The 20,656-nt window shown below is 40.9% G+C and overlaps 2 protein-coding genes across 2 annotated transcripts; both read right to left on the bottom strand.

Annotated features, from left to right (window-relative positions):
- Positions 1 to 9,991: 9,991 nt before the first annotated feature.
- Positions 9,992 to 14,266, bottom strand: LOC132998551 (microsomal glutathione S-transferase 1-like). The gene is made up of 4 exons (XM_061068258.1): positions 14,180 to 14,266; positions 11,369 to 11,499; positions 11,182 to 11,273; positions 9,992 to 10,409 (listed from the first exon to the last, which is right to left on the bottom strand). Exons 2-4 carry the CDS (start codon positions 11,492 to 11,494, stop codon positions 10,163 to 10,165), a joined length of 465 nt encoding a protein of 154 aa, XP_060924241.1. The 5' UTR covers positions 11,495 to 11,499; positions 14,180 to 14,266; the 3' UTR covers positions 9,992 to 10,162.
- Positions 14,267 to 14,613: 347 nt separating this feature from the next.
- LOC132998559 (microsomal glutathione S-transferase 1-like) lies at positions 14,614 to 16,740 on the bottom strand. Its single transcript, XM_061068271.1, has 4 exons — positions 16,664 to 16,740; positions 16,229 to 16,361; positions 15,728 to 15,819; positions 14,614 to 15,026 (listed from the first exon to the last, which is right to left on the bottom strand). The coding sequence occupies exons 2-4, from the start codon at positions 16,343 to 16,345 to the stop codon at positions 14,780 to 14,782; spliced, it is 456 nt and encodes a 151-aa protein (XP_060924254.1). The 5' UTR covers positions 16,346 to 16,361; positions 16,664 to 16,740; the 3' UTR covers positions 14,614 to 14,779.
- Between the last annotated feature and the right edge of the window lie 3,916 nt (positions 16,741 to 20,656).

Below are 20,656 nucleotides of genomic sequence, written 5' to 3'. Positions count from 1 at the left end.
ATGTAATAGCATCATCTCTTTTCCCAAAAAATCAAGTTTGACCGAATTTGCAGGTCTGTCTTTGAAGAGGAAGGTAGGAAGACCCAATAGACTGTATATTTCCCTCATTTTTGGTTTGTTTTTTTGAAGACAGGGAAGCATAGTTAAAGTCTCTGGGGACGAGGAGGAGGGGATACAGATGCAAGGTCTGCAGCTATGATACTACAGTAAGTATGAGCTCACAGGCTGCAGCAGCATCAGTATTGCAATGACATGCAGGAACTCTCTCTGTAGGTAACCGGGCTGATTTCTAACATCCAGCAAATCTTCAAAGCCCCTTGTGCAGCATGGTTCTTTAACAGTAATGTGGCCAGGGCTGCACCATCTATCTGTCAAAAACCGAGGTAAGACAATTCAGCCAAGTCTCTGTGAAGTGCATGATACTTTCGATACGTAGCTTGGCCTCTCTCTGACTTTGCTTCCCCTCTACCTTCTCCTTATTTCCATACGGATCTCTGGTCTATTGAGACTGAGTATCCATGTGGCACAATTGTTCCCAGGTGTAGACAATAGAGACCTGGTTGAACGGATCTCAAGATGCAGTTGTGAGTTGTCCAAAAATAAGCAAAAGGTAGACTGATGATTTCCCTAAATTTGCATCCATAGTTGCAAATGAACAAAGGATATGAGGGCAGCAAAGAACAAATGCTAAGTTGCAGTAATATGTCTGGTTCGGTGCCAGATTTACTGTTTGTCCCCCACTTAACAAATCTACTGCAGGATTGTGTATTCACACCACCAGATGAAAACAATACCGCTCAGTTGAAGAAAATCTGCACTTTCATAGTGACTCAAAGTCGCCTCGAGGGCCGGACTCGGGTAATAACTCATGCCGGGAATCTCATGTCAGTGCAGGCCAGCCTCCACACATTCACAACGGTTAGTAACCACACAGAATAACTGATTCAAATACATCCAAAGCATCTAAAACTGTCTTAAGTCTAAAAAATGAGTGTCAGATGCACTTCTGTTATTGTGGCTACATGAAGGAATATGAATATTGTGTACAGTTTTTGTGCAATATAGCAGCGTAGGATTTACATCTGGCTTTACGTTTGAGTTCTGCATAACTTAACGACATAACTGGATGCACTTGCACCTGACATAAGGGAGTGTCTAGGCCTTTATTTTAAGTGCTGTATTTTTTAGTAATAAGGGTGGCCCTGCTAGCATGAATATATTTTTAAACACAAACCATGTCCCTGACGTGTGAACACATCTGTAATTTTGCCACATTTAGCATCCCTCCAGGGCTTTTCTTGTTTTAATGAGCTCCCCTCTCAGCCCCACTGTTTCTTTCTCATGCGCTGTCCATTATTTTTCTCCGCACTGCTCGGCCACACACTGACTGAGCATTTTGTTTACGCGCACATGCGTTCAACCAGTGATGTGTGATGAGGGATCAGTGTCCCTTAATATGGGGGACAGAACACGCAGACAATTTGCCACTGCCTTGTGAAAGGAACCCTTCCAGACGATCATCATTAGCGTTTCGATTCACAAAGGCCAAGCCAGTCGGCTAGGTTAGACCGCAATGGCACGTGGCTAGCTGCTAATTTAGCGGCTAATTTACGAATGAAAAAACAATAAACTTGCACCTTTTGAGTAGATTACTTCTACATGGACACTAAAGGAAGAGAAATGCATGAATGGATATATAAGGAGGTGTAAAATTGGCACCGGGAGTCCTCCTGAAAACGACATTGTTGAGGTATATTAGACTAGACAAGGAGTTGAGGACAACAGTTTGATACACATTATAAAGATGCAATCCTGTAATGCTATGACCTCAGTTTGGAGGCTAAACACTTATTTCCTGCAGCAACATCTGACCTAACAGCTTTTACTTCCTTATTAAAGATACTTAGATGTGTCTGCCATCAACTTGGCTTCTCATACTGGGTAACATTTATGTCTTGCCAAAATGGGGCTGAATGATTAGCAGTTAATTAGCCTCCCTCCAAGTTATTGATTTTTCCTCCCGCAGAACTCATTAACACCAAACAGGCCGTCTGAGTGGCGTGGTTGTGATTTTGCTTCGCCGTGCTGCACAATATACCAGCGTTTGCAGAAGTTTCCGAATATTATCAATCACGGAGTTTGAGGTCGCTTGAATTATTTCACGTGGGTGGAAATCAGAAGACTTCATCACAGCAAAGGGAGAAAGTTGCCTTGAAATGATTTTGGAATCTTTGACACGTTCTCTCAATGAAAGGAAGCAACCATTGTCCTTCGAAAATAAATACACACACACACACACACAAACACATACATATATGGGAAAGTGGTCTCTGACCCAAAAGCTACTCTTCAAAAAAACCCAGTGGTTTATGCCACGCTGAAGCAGGAAGTGAAAAATGACACTGAATACTGGGCAGTTTGTCTCCTGCACTAATCATCACCAGCGTTTCACATGTGTTTTAGCAGCAAAGTCTTCCATCTGAAGGGACCTGGGGATGAAATATGGCACTTGAGTCTCTCCACAGCCCCAACCCCGGCTGCCACTGAGGTGGGGCACCTGACAAGCATAAATTATGTTAATAGAATTTAATAAAAAACACTTTATTCCAAAGGTTTCAGTACTTTGAAATGTCAAGATGATCTAGTGTGCTACCTGGAGAGAATTCTGAAGCTTAAGTTAGAACACTAAAATATTAAAACAAGAAATTGTGATCCCTCATGAGGAATGGCAGCGCATAATGAAAAATGGAGAATGCACGAGTGTGTCTCCCAGGTGGAGTTTTCTCAATTTATTAATTGATCGAGTGCTGAATCTGGTCCTCCATTATGGCTCGGTATAATGAAGAAGATATGAAACAGATTTGGGAATATTTTAATGAAAGAATTGCCAGTATCATTTTTTTGTCAGTTCCACTCTGTAATTTACAATCACGCCGTCCTTGTTATCTAAAAACAGCAAAATTGTAATTAAGTAAAAAAAAGGGGGCTTTTGTGTTAAAGTTGGTGATTAGTAATGATGGTCTATTGAAGAGAGGAATTATCAGAAAATGATTCTCATTAATACAAAAAAAAGTTTTATGTCCCTCTTCTACTCAACCCAGCCCTGTTTAACACACACACATGCACACACAAACACATACACACGCAACCAAATAGTAGTGATGGTGAGACTGTAAATTATCAACTGCCGGATGTCAATTGAACATTTCCATTGTTACAATGACAGACTGCCTATTGATTGGTGATCGGTGCTTCCACCGCTTCCCTTGCCTGAGGATACAGGCTGACAGAGAGGCCTGCATGTTTAGCATGGAGACTAATGTGAGCGGGGGGGGAGAACCGAAGCAGGTGAGAGGGAGCTGGAACAATAAAAGAAGGAGCTGAAAAATGCTGGAAAGAGGGCAAGAAACAGCCGGAGTGAAGAAGAGAATTTGGAAGTGGGATACGGGTGAGGGGGGTTACCTTTGGGTGCTTGGCCACAGTGTTCAATTACAGCATGTGGGAGGTTAAATCAATAACATTTAAATTGCTTATGGTAATCACCTGCACTCCAATCACTGGGATCAGCATAAGCAATCTGCTGACCCCAGCCGTGCTCAGCCACAGATTACAACATATGACGAGGAGTCAGCTGACTGGAGGGGTCAGACTCCAATGCAAGTGTGCATGTGTGTGTTGGTGTGTGTATACATGCACACATCCACCCGCCTAGACTAGTGATCATTTTTAAATGAGTAGGAGGTATCAGAGAGAAGGTACTGGTTTGAAAAAACCTTTCCCCAGTAAGACGGTCTTTCTATGTGGAGTTTACATGTTCTTTCTGTGTTTCTGTGGGTTTTCTCCAGGTGCTCCCGCTTGGGTGTAGGCTAATTGGAGACTGTACATTGACCACAGGAGTGAATGTGAGTGTGAATGGTTGTCTCTGTATGTTGGCCCTGTGATACGCTGGCTACCTGTCCGGGGTGTACCCCACCTCTTGCCCAATGTCAGCAGGGATTGACCTCAGCTCACCCCACGACCCTCAAAGAATAAACGGTATAGATATTGGATGGATGGATGGATGGATGGGTGGATGGATGGATTTTCCCACTATAGGAAAAACAAAGAAGGAGACCAGCAAGAGCGAGACGGCCTTAGGTCAGCATTAGACGCCAGAGCAGCTGAGATGTGTTGTTTTTCTACTTCCACTGAATCTCTGTCCTTGTGTTCCACCCGCGTACTGTATTGAACGGTAATCATTACTGTGTTTTGAGTCTATAGACAATGATCGTCCCCCAATGAATTTAACCTTATCTGTCAGCACGCTCCTTATCAAGTGTTCTTTGAACAAAATGCGAAACAATCAATGGCAATGATCAAGTCAAACATAAGGCGACATGAAGGAAGCGTGGTAGTCAATAACAGCACCTTCAAATTGAAGGCATATATATATTTGAATTTGTGATAAGATTTGTTTTTGGTGAAAAATAAAACTGAAAAAGTACACTTGTTATTCTGGTGTACAGAAACAATGTCTCTTAATGTATGGGAAGAAATGCCGTATCTGACCAGTCTGTATATTTTGTTTTGGTGTGTCATATCTAGAATTATAACAGCTCACCATCTTTGCATTTACTTTTATTTTGATTTCATTTGCACCCTGTGTGAACGGCCTATGTTGCTCTTTACACCCGGGTTCTGATTTCTCCTGGCCCACACCATTGAGTCACATAGAAGAAGGTTTGGTAGACAGGCTTTCCAAGAATAAGTCAACGACAACCGAAACCATCATCATTTGTTAACCAAGAGGTTTTGTTGCCTTAATTGAACCAACTAGTTTAGCTACCTGAAACTGCCTAAAGACCTAAAGCTAGGGTTGGTAATCCTGCAAAAGGAACATGAGAAGTTTTTCTTCTACCTATAGTAAAATAAACTCTGATAGTTTTTTCCTGGCTGTTTATACAAAAAGTGACAGAAGCAGTAGTTTGACAAATGGAAAAATAGAACAAATAGAGAAGCTCGAACCCTGCATTCATCAACTCTGTACACCTGACCAGCCACTGTGTAAAAGTTACCAATGTTGTACGATTGTTGGATTCAAAAAGTCACAAATTGTCAGATGGATCCGCCCTGGTCCTGTTGTGGATTTGGCTAAACATGTTTATTGCTGTTCTACTCTAGAGGTCAGGTTCGTACTCCCTACATGTTATGGGAAATGTTTGTGTGGTGTAAATCCATTTACAGTGTCGAGTGGAGTCGCAGTCTATTGCCCATGTTTCACCCGTGTTGTTCTCCTGGCTTTGCCATAGCGGAGACAGCTGGCAGAAAGTAGGATGAGGTCAAGCTAAGGTCTTTATTGCTGGAAATGCTCAGGAGGATAGCGCGCTGCATCTCCTGAGGCAGTGTCTCGACGCGGTGAGGAGAAGCAGAGGAAGGAAGTCGTGGCCTCAAAATGTCCACCTGGTGCTACCCGATTGATTCATAATTGTCTTTGCCAGCATTGAGTCTGATTCCTCCTAACCATTAATTTTTCAGGACCTTGGACGACGTTGCACGATATAAATATCTGGCTCACCTCAGCGCTGACGTGGAGTGTGACTTTGAAGTTGTGCCTAATTAAGCGGCTGTACAGTTAACCAGCTGAACAATGAGGCACAGGGCAGATCTCAGGTATGTGGATGACAGCTAATGAAACGCAGACACAAAGCTAAGCGAGCAGATGCTCAGAGAGAACATCTTCAACTGGAGACACCGCTGTATCTCGTCAGCTTCTCATCCATGAGTTTCTGCCGTACAATAGACAACCAGTGACTCTGTATATGCATCCATACTAACCCTACAATATGTCACTTGCTGTTAATTTGCCCTGTCGTACATGTTTTGATGGAAACTGCCTGAAGAATGTCGCAGGGGGAGGCTGCGGTGGAGAACTGTGGCGTTCAACCACAGCACATCAAAATCACTAAGAACAAGGGAACAATTAGAAAACTTGTCTCCAATCTTGTGCCTGCAGACACGCTCAATGAAAATGTCTCATTATCTTGTTAAAAAGCACAATCAGAGCATCACTGGTAATCAAACTGAAATACTAATCGGTGCCACTGCTCGCTGAAAGTCTTATTCACACTTGAGGCCATTTTCTGTTACTTTTAACGGATGATAGCTATGTAACTCGTTACATCAGCTGCACTTACATGGTACTGGCCTAAAAAACCCTGATAGGTCAATGGTTTGTCAGTGGCGACAAGCGGAGACAGGACTTCACATCTTCTGCTTGAAGTCATCAAAATCAAAAAAAAAGGGGTTAGGGTTAAGCTATGGCTAACCCTAACCCATTTTCAAAATGTTTTGCCTGTACAGTAAAATCCTTACTTATACCTTTGTTGCCAAGAATGTGTACTCTAGGAACACAATACAAATAAATGGTCTGTGAATTGTCGTATTTATACTGAGCTTTTCTAGTCTTGACAGCCACTCAAAGTGCTAAACACCTTCACCCATTCACACACACTCATATAGTGCACCTTTAATGTGGGACACTTTCTCTATCAAACATCACTCATGCAGCGCTGGCACAGCCGTCAGGGGCAATTTGAGATGCAGTGTCTTGCTCAAGGACACTTCGGCATGGGAGATAGGGGAGACTGAGATCGTACCACTCACCTTCTGGTTAGTGGACCACCATCTCTACCTCATGAGCCACAGCCGCCACATACTTCACAAACACTTTGTACAGTACAAATCCTTATAGTATTTAAAAACAAAGTCTGATATAAGATTTTCTACATGAGGTAAATAAAAGAAAAGCCCACTATTTTGAATATAAAGGGTAGAAAAATATATATATTGCGCAATTAGATCAGGGTTGAACCTTTTCAATTTGTATATGTTTTTTAAGTACGTATGACATGCACCACAAAACACTGTTTTTTTGTCTGATCATGGAATATACTGTTTAATAACAAATTAAAGCAAGGGTTGGTAATCCTGGAAAAGTTAGCAGTTGTCCGTGTATTTTTTCCTCAGGGAGAGCATGGGTGGGGTGTACGCAGGCAGGCAGGTTGGTCAGTTATTGACAGACATATTGGCTGACCAATCAATTGAGATGATTAGTTATGTTTATTACAGTCTTGCGAGTAAATCCCTTACTGACCTATCAGCATGCATTTGCAGAATGCAAGAATCATATGCGCAAAGTTGCCCTCATCGTCGTTAAAAATTCTTGTGTAGACAGTTGTGTAACACTTGTTTACATCATCAGCACATTAAACTGTCTCTTGAACTCTCATTGTACCCATGTATAATTTTGCCTCAAGTTATTACTCTCATATCGTATTTATGATTTATGAATTAAGTATTGAGAGATCTGTTTTTCAACAGACGCAGATTTAAGGTTGAAATGTGTTGATTTTAATTTGTTTGAACTTACAAGTGGAGATTAACAGAATATGTTGAAAAGCAAACATTCATTAACATCAATGTTAATATATTTTGCTAAAAGATATTGTGCTTATACAAAATAGTTTCCCAGGAGCATATTTGAGGGAGAGAGGTTGTTCCAGGCACCTGGGTGTGTCTGATGCTGTTAGTTATGGAAGATGGTCGAGGGTGTTCCTGCTCCCTGCCCCCCCCCCCCCCCCCCCCCCCCCAACCAAGCTGTGAAATGCCTGGCTTGTCTGAGCAATGACAGACCCTGGAGGGGCCAAGGGTCCTGAACAAATGAGCTCCAATAAAACTCTCCCCACTTACACAGGGACAGGACACAATGCAGACGAGCAGCCGCCAAAAGCAGCCTTCATGGTAATTTCCCCTCCACTATTTACAGTGCCCACCCATGGGTTTCACTGCGCTGTGCCGGAGCCAGTCACCTTCATGTGCGGGTGCGAGGCATTCATCATATCAGCGGCTGACACCTCCGAACATGTCGCCACACTCTGGTTCCCGAGCAGCCAACACAATACGCTGGTGACAATTACTCTGAGTGAAAATATTAGCAAATTGGGTTAAATTATCCTAAAGCTGTGTGCGGCTTCGTGCATTCAGAGTCTCGGCGTAAATATGCTGCACCTGGCTGTTTAAAAGCTGCACGGTGGGATATGCAGGGGAATGTTTTGGGCTAAGCTAATGAAGTTAATAGCTTGAGCTGAAGCGCTTTTATGAGCGGCACCTGGTCCATAAATGACTCCTAATGAGGAGCAACTCTGTTGACTTTTAAAATGCCTCCCTCTAGTGGAAGACACACACACGGCTCCAGAGCATCAGTACGGCCCTGCTCTGCTCCCGTCTCCCACGAACACAGCAAGAACTGAATTCAGCTTGAATCCTCCCACACATCTCAATGTGGGAGTGAATAAAACAGTGGAATTATGTGCAGTAATTAACACGTGTATATCACAGAATATAAAAGAAACAGCTATTTAATATCTCCCAAGCTCTCACAGCCTCGTTCTTTGTGTTTGTTTCATCCTTTGGCAGAACATTATTACACGTTATATCATTCATTCTGACATGAGCTGCTGAGGTAATCAAAATAGGATTCATTTAAATCTCTATTTCAGTCTGTTAAGGAAATGACTAATGAACCGAATGTGAATTATAATATAAAAAAATTGAGATAAAATAAGACTCACATATTGGTTTTTAGTTAATTTTTTGCCATAATAATGAAGTCTAAATCAAATGTGGGGGATAACTGGGAATGGATACACAAAGCTATGTTCAATAAGGAAAGACATGCACTTCTGTTTTTATCATATTAGGGAAATCATACAGAGAAGTGGACAAGACAAGAAGAAAGTTCGATTTATGGAAACACGATATGGAAAATATGTAATAATGGATTTACAGTACGAGATGCTGAAGGGGACGAAATGTTCATGTGGCTTGTTGTGTCGTGGAAAAATTATATTTTGTGTGTATGTGTTCAAATAACCTCAATCTCACACAGCAAGAACTAAGAGATATCTGTCTCACGACTGATAAAAGGGAAAGTGAAGACCAGGAGAAACTTTTCATTATTGTATCAAGTCGAAAAAATCAACAACTATATGTCAGACAAATAAAAATCTAAATAGAAAATAAATAGAGATAGAATGTTTGGAAAAATATAGTTTTCTTCACATTATAAATATATATAGACATGCTCCTGCAGGTTCTTCTTGTTCCTGTAGACACATGCTGCTGCTGGTGGATTATGACTGATATAAGAGAAATTAAATGGTTCAAACATTAGATTTCTATGGAAATGTGGTGTGCTCATTGTGAAGGATGGCACAGTGTTACAGTTTATTTATTTAGAAAGAAAAAAACTCCCACTCTTGTATTTTTCCCTGTTTTTGCCATGACTGTTTGTTTTAATTGTTAAATTGTATTTAAATCAATAATTACATAATAAATAGTCCCTATATGTTGTGGCTTTTTCTCTCCTTATTTGTCCTGTCTGTATCTCGACTGCCACCATAAAATAAAGGGAAATATATTTATAATTAATGTGTCATAGCAATTTTAACAGAAACTTGATTTGTATTTATGTTTCCACTGTCACAGGACATCACCCTCTCTGAGGTGCAGATACTGATACAGTAGAATATACATTTCTGAATGTTTAGTGGAAATTCCCTGAAATGTTTTGACAAATAATTGAGGATGAACAAATGAACATGTGAATGTTCATCACTGAAAGGTGAAGTGTCAATGAATATTTAGTTCTTCAGTGACTAACAGTAAATATTGAAGATGATGGATTGTTTGTCTTTATTCACCTGTAGAAATATTACAGGAGCCTCACATTAGGAGATCAGACAAATCATTTAAAAATAATTAAAGTCATTATTTCTGACTATCGTTGATCAGTCCAGACAATAATAAACTATTCATTAATTCCAAGTCCCAAATAATTATCACAGCAGGGCTTATGCATTTAAACTGACATCACATTTTATGTCTTTATGATGCTGTATTTCATATTTCTATTGTTAGTAACAGGCCATGGAAAGCAGGGGTTCAATCAGACTGGCGGGCATGGGGGTCCGTCCCCAGATTTTATTTTGAGATTTAAATGTCCTTTATTGTCCATCACACTGACCAGTTCAACTACAGAGAGAATTTCACTTATCTTTAAGCAAATCTGTCAAGGTAGAATTCACACAAATAAATGTATTGTATTGTGGGAGTTATATCATGTCTACAGGAGGAGAACTGTGCTGAGCACCCTGTAAGCCATAGAGAAAGTGACCATCAGGCCCACTATAAAGCCCAGGGCCCGGCTGGGCTGAGGCAGAGCGCAGACGTAGGCCACGGTGTGGAAGATCCGAGCTCCGGCAAAGATTCGGAAGTGAAGCAGGGCAGCTGAAGGCTCAGGTGCTGTCAGGGCGTAGAGGAGGCCGATCACCACGAAGGGAACGATGTTCTCCAGGTCGTTCAAATGACACCTGGACACCAGCAACACACATATGGAGGAAAGTGTTAGTGCACGATGTGTCTCTGCCCGAACATGTAACATGACCGACTTCGGTTTAACGCTGCCTTCAAGTTATAAATGCTCTTGACAGGAGATATTGGCTGCACCACTTATAGGAGCCAGACAACAAGTGTCTGTGTCACTTTGTTCTTTGTTTTTAAATGATGGGTTTTTTAAATGATTCCTTACTTTTATCTCTTGTAATATTAAAAAAGATGGAACATCAGTGGTTTTCAAGTCAATGAAAATGTTTAGTATTCCGTCATCTTCATTTCTTCTGATGAACATTTACCTAATAACATATGCGTTATTATTTGTCTGGTCTTGATTTGGAGGGGACTATGGGTTTAGTATATAAAAGTAGGATTGGTCATTTGTTTCTGAAACACTGACCGACCTGCCTGTGCTCTCACTGCACATGACCGGGGTCTGCAACTTGAGAGACATACATCGCTGAATGAGAGACGCTAGACAGAAGTTAGCAAGTGAGTCAGAGAAAAGTTTGCTTGTATCAGTATTCAGTGGCAGTGCACGTTCATGTGTTTTTCCAGGATCGCCAACCCTAGCTTTAATTAATTCAGTGTTTCTCCTATTATTTGAAATAAGGCTGATCAAATTCCAATGATCAGAAGAGAGGAGAACAGATTTATGAAATTTGTGGTGTAAATCTTAAATTAAACAATACCAGTAGTTCAAAGTAGTTCTTGCTTCATGTCTCTAGTCCTCATAGTAACAGTTTTTACCTGCGGACCCGTTCCACATCAGGATCTGTGCGGACCAGTTTCTTGTCTATTGCTGAGGAAGCTAATTTCGTGTCCTCCAGGTTTGCGAACACCTGAGGGGACAGAAAGCAGGTCAGTGTTGCATACTTTTTGAGTTCTTGTATGAAGCCACACTCTGTTCTGTGGCTGTTATGTGTTGAAAACGCACCTTTCTTGTCATACGGAAGTAAGATGTCAGAGGTGACATGAGCATCATCTTCAGAATGACAATAGTGGCGTATGTGAAATATGATCGGAGGACCTGGCTGTCCATCACACTGCTTAGCGACGACATTGCCCCTGTGAGAAACAGAAATACATATTTATGGCTTTGGCACTTTAGAGCGACCAAATTCTTCCAGGGGAATGAAAAAATTAGATATCGAGAATAATGTTACAGGAAGTCACAGTTTTAGGCTACTTGAAATGAAGAATGTGGACCGTCTTGTAAAGTTATACTTCAAATACTTCATCTTTTGTCACATCCACATTATCAGGACTTAAAGGTTCAGTGTGTAAAATTTTAAATTTAAATAAAAAGGGCCCATTCTATGGTAAAGAAAACAATTCGAACAATTGAGATGATAACCCACTCCTGAGGACATCACTGAGATTATTTTCTATTCAATAGATCCCTTTCACCTACATATTACACACTGAACCTTTAGTGCTTATCAGTTTGCAACATGTTGTAAATATTTCAGTTACAAAGCTGATAGCAATGCAAGTAAAACTGACCTTTGACCAGTTGATCAACTTCAACCCACAGCACATTGTACATGCTCATGATTTCTCAATACACATAATAAGTATGTACATTTCCTCTCTGCCCTTGTTTCATAAAAGCTGAGAAAGGTCACTGAAGCTCATCAAAATGCACCAAATGGGTTGATATAGACCTGTTTTGACAAAAGGCTGGAAGACCACTTGGGAAGAGGGTCCTTCAGGCTCCATCCTTTGTATTATTTGTTGTAGTTTTTTTTAAGGACACATATTTATTAGCAATACATGTTCATTTCAGTGCCCGTGGTTAGAGCGTCCACACTGCCTGAGTGAGCTGTGCTGCTCTATAGAGATTTGAGCTGTCACCTATTTACTCTGTGTACCACGTGTGGGTTCATTGCAGAAAAGACAGTGAAAATGATCCTTCACCTCAGTTTTAATGTCTATCCGTCAAAAACGTCACAACATGAATATCTGAAACACTTCCTGTGCATGTGTCAAAGTAAAAGCACTCTCTGGTTTCTGTTGACTGACTCCATTAATTTGTTGTAACCAGGTTTTGATCGTTATCGCAGGACTGCAACATGCATGGCTTCATATCGTAGAGTCCTGGCATTTGGAAACTTCAGATTTCAGACAAGCTATCTGCGTAAACAACATACGACCACGATACAGTTTGTGCCCAGATGTTACATAGGTCTTTTGTGTATGTAAATGGTTAAAGAATTGAAAGGGAGCTCCTCTCCCCGAAAGGAAACTCTTCATTAGTAGTAAGCGCAATATTTCTGGGGAGTGTATGCCTCATATTTGCATAATGCACACTAAGTGGTTGGGCTGGCACGCCCCCCCTAACAAAGCCATGTCAAGCCACAGCAGAGACGGACATTTCATACACATGCAGGTAGTGATTGAACATCACAACCAAGTGGGCCAGCTAGCCAATCAGAGCAGACTGGGCTTTATCAGGAGTAAGGCCTTAAAGGGACAGGTGCGCAAACCAATTGTTTCAGACAGAGGCTGAAAAGAGGAGCTGCAGCAATGGAAACTCTGAGGAATGTGATGTGTTTCTTCTGAACATTAGAGCATGTGAACTTTTTCAAGTAATGACACTAGTTAAAATCACTATTGCTGTAATGGGTCTGAGCCTGTGTCCGATCAGTGAAGCTCCACTCAGAACACAGAACCACGAACAGGAGAATAATTTGTTGTTGCTCTCGTCTTTTTCCTAGCAGTGGCTGCTACAAAGTGACCGAAGCCTGTTTATTTACAGTTTATCAACATGGAATATATCATGTGTCCACATCACACCGAAATTACACACTGCAATACCTTGGGGCTTTAACCGCAAACATGACAAGTGTGAAACCGTCAAATGAATGTTTCTAGAGATAAGTGTCCCACATACCCAGATAGAGAGAGAGAGAGGTCTGGAATATTTAGATGGATGAACCAGAATATGAATATAATATGTCTTCTTTTAAAAATACTACAGTAAATAAAAATTGTATTGGTACCTGCATTCTGCAATCTGCCCTGTTCTATTCAAGGGGAACAGAAACCAGCATAACAAACTAGATAAAGCTATCCCTCTGTGCAGGGGCGGATTTCCCACGGGGGACAGGGGGTCCGAACTCCCCCCATCCAGAGAGTTCTCCCCCTCAATATCATTGCAAATAGAGCAATAAGAACGTTAAATAGTGATACAACATTTACTGAACGCATGTTCGCTAATTATTATAATTTATTTATAATTATAAATGTAATGTAAAGCATTCTTAAACGTTGACCGATCGCCCCCTCCCCCCCTTTCCTTGCCTCACAGTGGTATGGTCCACTGAGCAATGCCCCCCCCCCCCCCCCCCCCCTTCTATCGCTCACACACAAACACACACACTCTCTCTCTCACGGATCTATGCAATCTCAGAGTTTACTAACTTCCTGAAAGTTGCAGGTCTGCAACAGTTCACTTAAAACAACAGATGTGTCGGACAAGTTGCTTTTATTCAATACCTCAATAGAATAAAACACATTTAGATTTAATCAGACTGAATATTGTTTGTTTAGCGTCTCACTTGAATCTTGATTCCAACTCAACCACTCTGGTACGTGCAGCTGCATCTACCAATGCACTTATAAGACAAACTTTGAAAAAACTTGTAAAGTAATGTAAAGAATAATTATTTCACACAATGTATCAATAACTTATAAACTCCTAAGAATCCTGAGGAAGTAGTGAGGTGTGCAGCTGAGGTCTTACCTAGTTCTTGTAAAGTCACAGTGAACAGCAAAGAGAGTTCCAAAGATCAGTGGCTGGATGGCTGGAATTTACCCTGGTTGTGTAATCTGTGGGAGGAGCCCTGACCTGGAATAACACTGCTTGGTTTTACTATTACTGCCAATGACGGATGGAATAACTTTGCCTCAGGTGTATTATACACTGGTCCTTGCACTTTACGCCAATTTCTATTGGATATGGTCATTGTAAGTGGATATTATTCCTCTCTGCATTGGTTATAGTTACATTTAAGTTGTTATGTTTAAGGAGTCAGATGGATTTTACTGTAATCACATGAATGACCTTCTTTTCTTACATAGTCACACTTCACACTTTCAGCAATTCAGTCATTCATAGCAGCATGTGAGTTTCACTATCTGATCAATTACACTGAGAAATTTATACCATGACACAAATTTGATAGTAAAGTTTATTAAAAATACATTTCCAATTCATAGTTTTAAGTTAAAGGGAATGCAATGAATGAATGGTAAGAATCGATAAGATGAAGCTCGTAGAAACATGGAGCAAAAGTGACAAATGGAAGAAAACAGGTTCAGGTCCACTGGTCCAGTGTCTTGTCTACAGGAAGAGAACTGTGCTGAGCACCTTGAAAGCCATGGAGAAGGTGACCAGCATGCCCAGCATCCAGGACAGACCCCTGCTGGGCTGAGGCAGAGCACAGACGTAGGCCACGGTGTGGAAGATCCGTGCTCCGGCAAAGATGCGGAAGTGAAGCAGAGCACATGAAAGCTCAGGAGCGGTCAGGGCCCAGAGGAGGCCGATCACCACGAAGGGAACGATGTTCTCCAGGTCGTTCAGGTGACACCTGGAAACCAACAGCACACAGAATATAATGATATTCCAACTATCCACCCACCCATCCATCCTTAACCTGCTGGGCCTGGGGACGAGTCGATGCTTGTTCAGTGAATGTGTGGATGTCAAGCCTGTATCTAGCCTTGGAGCTATAGGCTTACATGTGCATATATGTACACATGCCAGGGGCGAAGCTAGAGAAGGGGCCAGGGTGGGCGGGGCACTGGCCCCAGTTGAAATGAGTGGCCCTAAAAGTGCCAATAAACCTACAAATTTATATTTTATATCATATTATTTTAAAGCTATAGAGAAAACAGGAAACAAAGAATGACTTAAATGTGCACTTAACTGAATCAGGAATTGTGTATGGATGTTGGACGAGTAAATTACTATCTGAGTAAATGTGGCCCCTTTATGGCCACTGATTTATAAAATGTCTACATCCACCACTGGTACATGCAGAACATTTTAGGGTTAAAGTGTGATGGTTTGAAAATATGTTGTCCTAAAATTACAAAGCATGTGTCTATGGGGTAAAATAAGTTGCTTGTTATAATGACATATGGGGTTTTGTTGTTTTTCAGAGGGGACAGTCTATTAATCTGATGAATCTGAATAATTGAAAGAAAATGTTTTTAAATATATCACACTGTTCAATGTATGTTATTGTTATATGTAGAGTAATGTCAGCCTTTTGTCATCTGTCATCACCTTCGAACACGCTCCACGTCGGGATGGGTTCTCAGCTGCTTCTTCTTCTCCTCTGCAGACTTTCTGCCAACATCTTCCTCATTAGAGAAAGCCTACATGGCAGAGATAATACATGCATTGACTCAAAGTCTTCCTCTGCATACATATGATTGTTATTGCCACTTCAGAACCTTTTTTTTTTTTTAAGCCTGGTCATTCTCTTTTACAACCTGGGTTGTGCCTCAGTTAAAGTGTGTACGTGACTTTTGTTTTTGTGGAGCTGCAGGCTGGGAGATTTGTTGGGGGGTGGAGTTCTATATTTCTTGCATCATCTTTCCTTCTGTTTACCAGGAGGAAAACCAACAAGTCTTGTTGACTTAAACCGTCTAACTTCTAAGTTAACTTCTAAGTTAAACGGTTTAGGGAGGCTTATCCAGGCTGAACACATCCAGGGACTGACCCTGGATGTGTTTAGTATAAAATCATGAAAACGCAGAAAGGGGCACTACTCTTGTTACCTACCCCTCTGGAGAAGCGGAAGTATCCAGTCAAGGGCCCCATCAGCATCATCTTCACAATGACAATGGCAGCATAGGTGGTGAAAGCCCTAAATACCTCATTTTCCATTAGATCAGCCATCTCTGCTGATTTACAGCTGGACAATAAAAGAAAGGCAGGAGTTACTTCACCTGATTCTGTTCGACTCCGAGTTAAATCTATAGAATCTACAGATGTATTTAACGTAAATAAAACAATTATACAGCACATGGAAATGCATAAGCAAAGAAGCTGGATAAAGAAGTCATTAAAACTCCAACACAACTCCGCAAAAAGTCTATTCATAAGTTGTTATTCAATGTGTGTATGCAGCACTCTTAGGAAACCAAAGATACATGAATGATCTATTGTCAAAAACATGAAAAACAACGTCATTTATTGTTTAAGAGCTCAACTTACGTTCTGCCTTGACTCTGCAGGAGTGAAGCGAGTGTGGGGCTGTGGCGTGAAAAACAAACTGACCTGTGGCCCAGAAACTCAGGGGCGGGACAGGAAAAATGACACCGTCACACTCCCTCTGCAAGTTTTAAGTTTTTTGAAAAACAGCTTGCATTTATGAAAATCTTGAAACTAAAATCCCTCACCATGCAGAAGAGGAAGTAAGAAAATAAAATAAACTTATGTTTACAAAAATGTGAGGAATGTTGTGAAAAATGATTAATAAGATATTTAGCCCAGGTTCACTCTTTTTTTCTCTCCTCCATTGGGAAGCTCCTCCTGGTCTTTGATTGTTACCAGTTAGAAAATAGTACAAAATTAATAATGATTTTGAATAATAAAAACGAATAATTCATTTTTATTAAATTGATTAACATTTTTCTTATCAAAGAATTTCAGCATGGTTGTTTGCAAGGTTGCACGCTTTATTTTTCTGTGCAGTATGTTTGATAGGAGCGTTTAGCAGCCGTAACCGTGGTGACCAAGTAGGAGAAAAGAAAAGTCGTCTGATGAAGTTCATCTGAAATGTTCATTTATAATAATTGAAATATTGAACAGTTTGTGCATAATTTTTCTTATATCAGACATCAGAGGCTTTTGTTTATATTTATCATGTGTTTCTGAGCTGTCCTGATAGAATACGAGTAAAAGCAAATAATCTTTGTTGAGTGAAAGGGAAGCTATAATAGTTGTGATAAACTCTCCCTCCATTTGTCAGAAGCTCTGTTTTAAAACCAAAGTGGCCAAATAAAAAATCCGGAGCAGAAAAAAAACCCATTCCTCTCATCAATAATCTTCTGACAGTTATTAATTCTCATTTTACTGTAGACTAAACTCTTTTTTCCTTGTCAGGGTCCTGTAGATCGATGACTGGTGGTTTTCCACTGATCTGATCCATGACAGAATATTATCTGAGAGTAAAACTGAGAGTTAAACATAGTTAGCTTGATACAAACCCTGCCTCTTTTTTACAGGCCCCAGATCTCTTGCAATTTCTAGCCCTTTGTTTGTTTTTAATGTGAATTCTGAGTAAACTATAATGTCCATCAGTATTCTGTGGTTTAAATTATTTTTGAATTATTTTATTTCTGGACAGGATAGTAATCCAAGGGAAAGAACCTAAAAAGAAAAAGAAAAAAAACAAATCATGATGATAATTATTATTGATCAAAACAATTTAATAAACCAACATCATCTTATACACATTCATATAAACCTTATGTGGAGCATACAGTTGTAGGTGTGTATCTATAGTGTGAATATCTCCAACATTGCTATTTTACACCCCAGCAGTGTGTCAGTCAGCTGAAGACATATTAAGCTATTGGGCAGTAACATTTAATTTCTCTGCACTAACCAGTTTACTAGTAGAATTTTTGAGCTGCCAATGATCAATACATTATCATCGCATGTCATGAAATGGAAGCTAAACGCCTTGGATAGATCTAACATATCAGCAGCCGGGGCATCATCTTAGTGCAGCAGATTCCCCAAGTAAAATAATGTCGTGTGATTTCCCACAAGGAATAGTAATGGCAAAAAAGCTGCATTGATTTCTCACCAGCCCTGTCAGTAATTGGGATGCTGGCTGCGATATGCTGCCATTGATTTCTTATGGTAGCCAGGTTGTGCTGCTGGTGTAGGACAACAATGACTAAATAACAGCCCGGCCAATGATCTTAATGCCAGAAGCCAAGCACAGCTATTGATTTCATTACAGAATGCCTCCTAGGTTCGAGACACATACATTTTTTTATTGATCAAAGGTGGTGTCCACATTACTTGCAGCACTGTCACATGCATCCAATCAATGACAGCAGAATGCTGAGCATGTGGAATTGCATAGGCACAGTGGGGTGCAATAAATTTAGCAGCATATAATCAGGGTTTGGAAGGTGACCCCCCGACTCAGAGAATTGATAAGTGTGAGCGTTTCTGCTGCAACCTGTGGGATAAACTGTTGATACTATGTGATTAACTTGTGTAATAGGGTTTCATTTGACCCTATTCACGTCTCTGTGGCCCAAGGGCAGTGAGAAAATAAGAAATCAGACCAGCACCCAGGGCAGGAGAAGCTGCTTCGATAAGGCTGTATTGATGATGGGTTTGCAGCAATTTGGTCAGCCCAAACCCCCAAAATACAGGAATCATATCAACTGGATGGACGAACAGCAATTTAATGGTTAAAGCCATAATACAGGTAATTGGTTGATTCTTGCTGAACTGGAACTTGATGATAGAGTTAGAAGCAACCAATTTTCATGGGCTCTAAAGGGGGTGATGGCTGGGATTTCTGAGCGGGCACAGGAGGAGTGGTTTGTGATTTCATGATGAACACAAACATATCTAGGTAAAATGATCCTTATGTAACACATGACTCCCTCATTGATGCATGCATCCCCCTAAACAGCTATAATACCCAAGTTCTTACCTGATTTTGAAGTAAGTAGGCTCTTTTATGACCAACAGTTTTTTCTTATTTTTTATTACAGCCCGGGAAACTAAATAAGACTGGAAATAGCTTTTTAATGGCCTGTTCCTACCCCCCAGAGAGTCAGACCAGCCTCACGGGATATGGAAGTATGTGCGTGAAATGGTAATTGTCTTAATGATCGGTTTGATTGTTTAATGAATAAAACGCTTAAGATGGCTTTGGTACCAAGTTTTTTGAAGGAGAGATAAAGGAAGGAAGAGGCGTGCGTGTGCATGTGTGTGTGTGTGTGTGTGTGTGTGTGTGTGTGTGTGTGTGTGTGTGTTTTGAGGAACAAGGAAGAGTTTTTGTAGGTGTTATACCTGCAGTGAGACTTTAAAAGTGAAATTTTGTATCTTATCTAACCAGGGAGTTTTCAGTCTGACTATCAACACAGTTAATAATTAATCTTATCAAATGTCTGTTTATTATTAATCTGTGCAGGATATTGATTCTGCATGCTGGAACTGCTAGTCTGTGCTTTTAAACGTCAATTTCAAAGCATTTCATATGTGTTTCCGTCAGACTAAATTAAAACTCCACTGAAAGATATTCATTTCAGGTAATCAGCTCTATTGAGGATATTTAATATTTGGTTCGAACAGCTGGTGTCTAATATTTGAAACTACTGGTTGAGAGAAGTAATCGTTGGACCCACTCTGTTGGATCCAACGTGCACAGACTGCGGCACCCACACCCGGCATGTCATTCAGTGACTTAGTGTGTTTGTAATGGTTTTCCCTGAGGGTGGGGTAGCCTGCCCCGGTGCTCCAGGTGCTGAGCCTGGATGTCTGCAGACGTTTCCCCTCCAAATGGCTCTTAATGAAGAAGCTCATTAAGGATCAGCGGTAGCGCTGCGCTCGTAATGATGGCCACACAGCTGCTCATTAGGCTCAGGCCGTTAGGCTTTGTCTTCTCACCCACCACTGAGAGCAGCTCTGCACCTTTTACATCCACCTTTTTAGCAAGTTATACTCTGGGGCCGGATGATCAAGCAGGTTAGTACATATGCCGGCACTTGGAATTCTTGTCACTGGCTGTTAAAGGATCAGACGTGTTTCAAAATAGAATGAAGGTCAAACAGGCCAAGCTCCACTGTTCTCTACATCCCATGACACAGAAGTGTTGGATTGGAAAAAACAAAACCATTTACAAAAAGTATTTGCAGCATAAATGCTACTAATTTGTTTTACTGGAATATACTGCTGTCAATGAGGGGGGTCTCCTTTCATTGTCAATTCAAATGCCCTCACTTACGGTTTGACCTCCCTAATTTCAAACCTCCCAAGTTCTAGTCCTTTGGTCTGCGGTGGTCGTCGGTGGTCCAGACATCGTTCTCCCCAGCAACGCCTTCCACTTCCTCCTGGGGGAACCCAAGGGCTTCACAGGCCAGATGAGATGTGTAGTCTCTCCAGTGTGTTCTGGGTTTACAGCCAGGCCTATTACCAGTTGGATCTGCCATGAAAATCTCCAGTGGAAGGCTC

The sequence above is a fragment of the Limanda limanda genome, chromosome 1 (genome assembly GCF_963576545.1).
Source record: "Limanda limanda chromosome 1, fLimLim1.1, whole genome shotgun sequence".
NCBI lineage: Eukaryota > Metazoa > Chordata > Actinopteri > Pleuronectiformes > Pleuronectidae > Limanda > Limanda limanda.
This window is presented reverse-complemented; position numbering and strand designations above follow the sequence as displayed.

Excerpts from the sequence above, each read along its gene's own strand:
- LOC132998551 (XM_061068258.1), bottom strand. The coding sequence starts at position 11,494 with ATGTCGTCGCTAAGCAGTGTGATGGACAGCCAGGTCCTCCGATCATAT. Across the intron at positions 11,274-11,368 it reads ACTTCCGTATGACAAGAAAG|GTGTTCGCAAACCTGGAGGA; the intron begins GTGCGTTTTCAA and ends CTGTCCCCTCAG. Across the intron at positions 10,410-11,181 it reads GATGTGGAACGGGTCCGCAG|GTGTCATTTGAACGACCTGG; the intron begins GTAAAAACTGTT and ends GCTGGTGTCCAG.
- LOC132998559 (XM_061068271.1), bottom strand. The coding sequence starts at position 16,345 with ATGGCTGATCTAATGGAAAATGAGGTATTTAGGGCTTTCACCACCTAT. Across the intron at positions 15,820-16,228 it reads ACTTCCGCTTCTCCAGAGGG|GCTTTCTCTAATGAGGAAGA; the intron begins GTAGGTAACAAG and ends TCTGCCATGTAG. Across the intron at positions 15,027-15,727 it reads GACGTGGAGCGTGTTCGAAG|GTGTCACCTGAACGACCTGG; the intron begins GTGATGACAGAT and ends GTTGGTTTCCAG.